The sequence below is a fragment of the Tursiops truncatus genome, chromosome 16 (genome assembly GCF_011762595.2).
Source record: "Tursiops truncatus isolate mTurTru1 chromosome 16, mTurTru1.mat.Y, whole genome shotgun sequence".
NCBI lineage: Eukaryota > Metazoa > Chordata > Mammalia > Artiodactyla > Delphinidae > Tursiops > Tursiops truncatus.
The window spans coordinates 62,654,294-62,660,350 of NC_047049.1; the positions used below are offsets into that span (position 1 = coordinate 62,654,294).

The 6,057-nt window shown below is 43.6% G+C and overlaps 1 protein-coding gene across 2 annotated transcripts in view; it reads right to left on the minus strand.

The window, feature by feature from the left end:
• KIFBP (kinesin family binding protein) overlaps positions 1-1,724 on the minus strand; it is a 41,229-nt gene extending 39,505 nt beyond the window's left edge. The window contains exon 1 of one of the 2 annotated variants that reach the window (XM_019936165.3): positions 1,230-1,724. In XM_019936165.3, the coding sequence (XP_019791724.1) occupies positions 1,230-1,655 (426 nt within the window). In that variant the 5' untranslated portion in view covers positions 1,656-1,724. The remainder of the gene's footprint in view (positions 1-1,229) is intronic. The other variant, XM_019936166.3, reaches the window with a different exon arrangement.
• Positions 1,725-6,057: the final 4,333 nt, after the last annotated feature.

The window sequence follows — 6,057 nt, forward strand, 5'->3', positions numbered from 1 at the left end:
CAAATAGTGAGCAAAAAGAGATATAGTTCCTGTTATATGTGTAACTTTTCATTTAATTGGGCCATGATAACAGAATATAACCTATACGATTTCCTTTTTAATTCTGAAGTTTTTCTTTGAGACCTACTCACCATAAGATCAATTGTGGTAAATGTTCCCTGGATCACACATCCTAGGAACTTGAACTACTGAATATAAGGGTTTGTGAGCTTACTTAAGCAAAGTACCTGACACAAGAAGTTCATACAAGGGCTTCCCTGGTGGCACAGTGGTTAAGAATCCACCTGCCAATGCAGGGGACACGGGTTCGAGCTCTGGCCCAGGAAGATCCCACATGCTGTGGAGCAGCTAAGCCCGTAAGCCATAACTACTGAGCCTGCGCTCTAGAGGCCGTGAGCCACAACTACTGAGCCTGCGTGCCACAACTACAGAGCCGGTGCTCCACAACAAGAGAAGCCACCGCATTGAGAAGCCCGTGCACCGTAGTGAAGCGTAGCCCCCGCTCTCTGAAACTGGAGAAAGCCCGCGCATAGCAACAAACACCCAACGCAGCCAAAAAATAAATAAGTAAATAAATTAAATATACATAAATAACTTAAAAAAAAAGTTCATACATATTTGTATTCTGAACTGTTATGTTCCTGACCACAATGTCAGACTTATTTCTTAATAAACCAAGCACCATATAAATAGGAAACAAGTATTTTAAGAATTCAAAGGTAGGAGGAAGAGGTCAGTTAAGAACAAAATGATCCAAAGAAAGTTATATACAAGTATCAGGTGAGTCTTGAGATCGGTTTTGAAGAACAGGCAGGAATTCCCTGGGAAGCAAACGAATGACTACGGCAAGAACAGAAACGTAAGATTTTAGATACTTTGTTTCAAATTAAGAATGTACTCTGGTCATTCTTTACAATTTCCTTGAGACCTTAAATTAAGAAGTAAATTACCTTGCATTTTTCTTAACAGAATGAACAGGATTTGGAATAGTGGAGAGTTGGAGGGTCTCGGGAAACCAACGCGTTGACCACGACTACGCAAAGCAATTAAGTAATGCTGGTGGAGTGTGCGAAGAGGGTGGAGAGGAAGTTTGGAAGCCGCTTATCACAAAAGTGCGAAAACGTGGGGACAAATCGTGTCTTATACGTTTGCCTTTGGTCTCGGCAAGAGTTGGGGCCCCTCGCCACCCACTAGCCTCCAGCCAACACCAGGGCCGGGCTCGCTCTCACCTGAGCCTGGATGTAGAGTGAGACGCAGTCGTGCGACAGTCGGTACTTGCGCAGTAGTCTCAGGCATTTCACCAGATGCTCCTCCCCCGCCGACAGCTCCTCCGTGTCGATGTGGTTCACCCCGAGATGGAACTCAATAACCGCCCGCCTCACTGCCCCCTGGGCGACGGGCCCCTCGGCCTCCACCAATTCAGCCGGCAGTCCCAAGGCGTGGTCCCCTGCGCCCAAGCTGTCATCGGCCTGAGGTCGCTCATCCTCGTCTTCAGGCGCAGGGCCCAACAGAGCCTTGACCTCTTCCAGCAGCGCCCGGGCGCTGTATTTGGATTTGTACGGTTCCTTTTCCGGGTTTTTATGCAATTCTACCCGAGACAAGGCTAGCGCAGCCTGGAATTTCTCACGAATCTCGGCCCACGGAGCATCCGCCATACCGTCCTCCACAGCCTCGGTTTCCTCAGTGTTTGCAAACAGGACTCCCGCCTTCCTTCTGCTTTGCGACACTTCACTTACGGCCCCCGAGAGCCCTACGCCTGCGCACTGCAGAACGCTATCCAATGACGTCCGCCAGGGGAAAGGCAATATGCTTGGCAGTGACCAATGGGAAGGCGCAGTAGTCACCATAGCAACCGTTGTCATGGAAAGGAACCTGTACTGACGATAGTCCCACCTCCAGCCCCGCCCTCTGCGGTGGTGAGTCTCTCTCTTGTTGACCCGGTGAAGTTGTAGATGCTTAAAAATACGATTGACTTCAGCAGATCACAAGGAAATATTGTTTACAAACATAGCTGGTTAAGTACTCTCGTTAATTGATATAAGCTGAAAGGCAGAAACCTTTTGACAGTATATAACCCAGCCCATCACTGGATAAAAATGTAACAAGGATCCGTGTATTGTTATTAATGCATAGCTTCGGGACTTCCCTGATGGTCCAGCGGATAAGACTCCGCGCTCCCAATGCAGGAAACACGGGTTTGATCCCTGGTCAGGGAACTAAGATCCCACATCCCACATGCCGCGGGCAAAAAAAAAAAAAAAAAAAGAATGTAAAAAGCACTGAGTGATCGAAAAGTATTTTCACTTCAACCCTGAAATACAGGTTGTAGGGATATGTACAACATCTCAAAGTAATACAAGAGTTAAGTGCCAGAGCTGTGACAAGACACTTCAAGCAAGGCTTTTCTCATTACATAACTTTCCAAAATTATCGTCAAATACGAGGGGCGAGGGCCAGGCCGGAGAAGGTTTACTCTCAAGAGCTGGGTATATAAAATGCTTTGAGATACACAAAGGAGCACTGATTTTGGAGGCTCATAGACACAAAGTTTGAATCTCAGCTTCAAACTGATTAGCTTCTAATTTTCTAAGCTTCGGGTTTCTCAAGTAAAACATAAATGATAATATTACTTACCTCTACAGAATAATTATTAGGAATAAATGAAATTAAACATCTGTCCTTTATAAATGTTAGTGCTCCTCAGGATTCTTTCCTAAATTCTGTCCCAGGGAGATCTTACCCACTTCCAAGACTTTCATTACATGGGCTGCTCACTTCCAAAACCTGGGTCTCCAGGCCAGATGGCACTCTGGAGCTCCAGAATGTAATATTCATCTCTCAACTGGAACAACCGCTCCTGAATGTCCCACTGACTCCTGTATATCAGTATGTTCAAATTGGAACTAATCAGTTTCCTCTTCACATACCCCTTCCCTCCCACACCAAAATTTGCTCTTAAGTTCTGCATCTCAGTGAGTGACACCACCATACACCAAGCTGATGATTTCCTACACTCACTCTCCTTTCTTCTCTCATCCTTAAATATAAAACCCAGTACTAGCCACCTCCAGTCCACCTTCTAAAAAGCTCTTACATTGGTCTACTTTTCATCTCCAGTGACTTAGACCATCATCTTCTGAATTACTTTTAACAGGTACTCTTGCTGCCAGTCTGGCTTCCTATCAGAGCATTTTCCACAACACTTCAAATAACTAATTCGTTCATTCAATAAATATTTAAAATGCCTGTTATTTGCCTGGCACTGTTCTAGGATCTGGAAATTCAGCAACTAAAAAACTTTCTGCCCTAGTATAGGGAAAGACATTAAATAAACTATATAGTAATGTCAGATGGTAAGTGTTATGGAAACAAAGGAGGAGATAAGGAACGTTAGCAGGTGAGACAAGGTTGCTATTTTTATTTTATTTATTTATTTATTTATTTTTGGCTGCATTGGGTCTTTGTTGCTGCGCGCAGGCTTCCTCTAGTTGCAGCGAGCAGGGGCTACTCTTCGTTGCGGTGCGCGGGCTTCTCATTGCAGTGGCTTCTCTTGCTGCGGAACACAGGCCGTAGGTGCGCAGGCTTCAGTAGTTGTGGCACACGGGCTTAGCTGCTCTGCGGTATGTGAGATCTTCCCACAACTACTGAAGCCTGTGTGCCTAGAGCCCGTGGTCTGCCACAAGAGAAGCCACCTCAATGAGAAGCCCGCGCACCGCAACGAAGAGTAGCCCCTGCTCGCTGCAACTAGAGGAAGCCTGCACGCAGCAACAAAGACCCAATGCAGCCAAAAATAAATTAAATTTATTTAAAAAATCAGTAGTGTAAAAAAAAAGTCATAGTAAGTGCTCAGTATATATCTGTTTGTGACTAGGAAAGTGATTGGCACATGGTTAATAATGGTATATCATTACTATGAACCAGTTAACATTCTATATTTAAATCATCTAATCCTCAGAACTCTGTGAGATACTATTATTATTCCCATTCTGCAGATTAGGAATTGAAGTCTAGAGAGATTAATAATTTATCAAAGGTCACGTACAATAAATAGGCAGTTTTGCTCCAGAGCCCACACTTTTAATCATTATGCAATACTGTCTTGTAGTAGGAGCTCAATAAACCACTGCAATACACAGTGCTGACCTCTAAAGACCTAGCTGGAAAAATGCCCAGATGAAAACTGAAATAGCCCAGATGAAAATTAAAATAAAGATTTTTTATAAATGTGAGGATAAATCCTTAGACAGACACACCTGAGAAACACAAAGACATGGGACTAGGAAACTCAAGATGGGAGAGTTCTGCCTGCCATTTGGGGAACAGTCCCTGTGGAAATTGTCCAATGAATGGCACAGAGTACAGGTCACCATTAACACAGTGACCTGACATTTAGGCAATGATCACCTCTTGCTGTTAACATCAAAAGACAGAGGGACAACTGGACACTGGGTACACTTCTCGATCTAATTATCTATTACGTTAGATGCAGGGGGACAAGGAGCTTGTAAAGTGACAGATGGAGATGTCTCAGCAAAATTCAGAATGTGGCAGAATCTACAGAACAAATGGGGACTTCCCTGGCAGTCCAGTGGTTGGGACTCTGCCTTCCAATGCAGGGGTTGTGGGTTTGATCCCTGGTCGGGGACCTGGGATCCCACATACCACTGGGCCAAAAAACCAAAAACATGGAACAGAGGCAATGTTGTAACAAGTTCAATGAAGACTTTAAAAAATGGTCCACATCAAAAAAAAAAAAACCCAAAAAACTATATATGCACTTATCTTTTTTTTTAAATTTTTTAAAAATAAATTTATTTTTTATTTTTGGCTGCATTGGGTCTTCGTTGCTGTGCACAGGCTTTCTCCGGTTGCGGTGAGCGGGGGCTACTCTTCATTGCGGTGGCTCCTCTTGTTGCGGAGCACGGGCTCTAGGTGTGCAGGCTTCAGTAGTTGCAGCACGCGGGCTCAGTAGTTGTGGCTCGCAGGCTCTAGAGCACAGGCTCAGTAGTTGTGGCGGATGGGCTTAGTTGCTCTGCGACATGTGGGATCTTCCCGGACCAGGGATCAAACCCATGTCCCCTGCATTGGGAGGCGGATTCTTAACCACTGAGCCACCAGGTAAGTCCCTGCACTTATCTTTTGACTCAGCTGTCCCACTCCTAGGAATCTACTCTGAAGATACCCCTCCAACAGTATGTAAATACATATATAACAAGGTTCCTCACTGCAGCAATGTTTGTAATTGAAAAATATTGGAAACAACCTATGTGCCCATACATAATAAGAAAATGGTTGAATAACTATAGTATACCCACACAGTGGAGTATGATGCAGTTGTAAAACAAAGAATAAGATTGCTATGAACTGATGTGATTTCCAGCATATACTGTTAAGAAAAAAAAGCTCAAAGAAGCATCTATAGGATGGCACCCTTCATGTTAATATCGTTTTGATAATTGTACTATGATTACGGAAAACATTAACACTGGTGGAAACAGTGTAGAGTATACACAAACTTTCTGTTCTATTTTTGCAACATTTATGTAAGTCTTAAAATTATTTCAAAATAAAATCTTTTCAAGAAATGCAAGTGACCAATAAATGTAAGATGTTAATCCTCGTTCAATTAAAAGACACAAATGAAAACGATGTATTAGTTTGCACCTAGCAAAGTGACAAAAGGAAGCCAACACCTAATGTTAGTGCTGTGGGGAAACAGGTTCTCTCCTAGGCTTTAGCGTAGGAACGTAAACTGGAACTGCTTTGGAGAGCAACTTGCATCAAAATTTAAAATACATTCACTTTGACCCTGCACTCCTACAAGTGACAATCAGACAAATACACAAAGATTACACAAAGACATTCATTTTAGGGTTGTTTATAATAATGAAAGATAAAATAACATGCTCATACTGTGAGATACTATGAGATGGCACAGTCATCAAAAGTGGCACAGGGACTTCCCTGGTGGTCCAGTGGTTAAGCCTCTGCATTTCCACTGCAGGGGGTGCCAGTTGGATCCCTGGTCTGATGCCTGGTCGGGGAACTTAAAAAAAA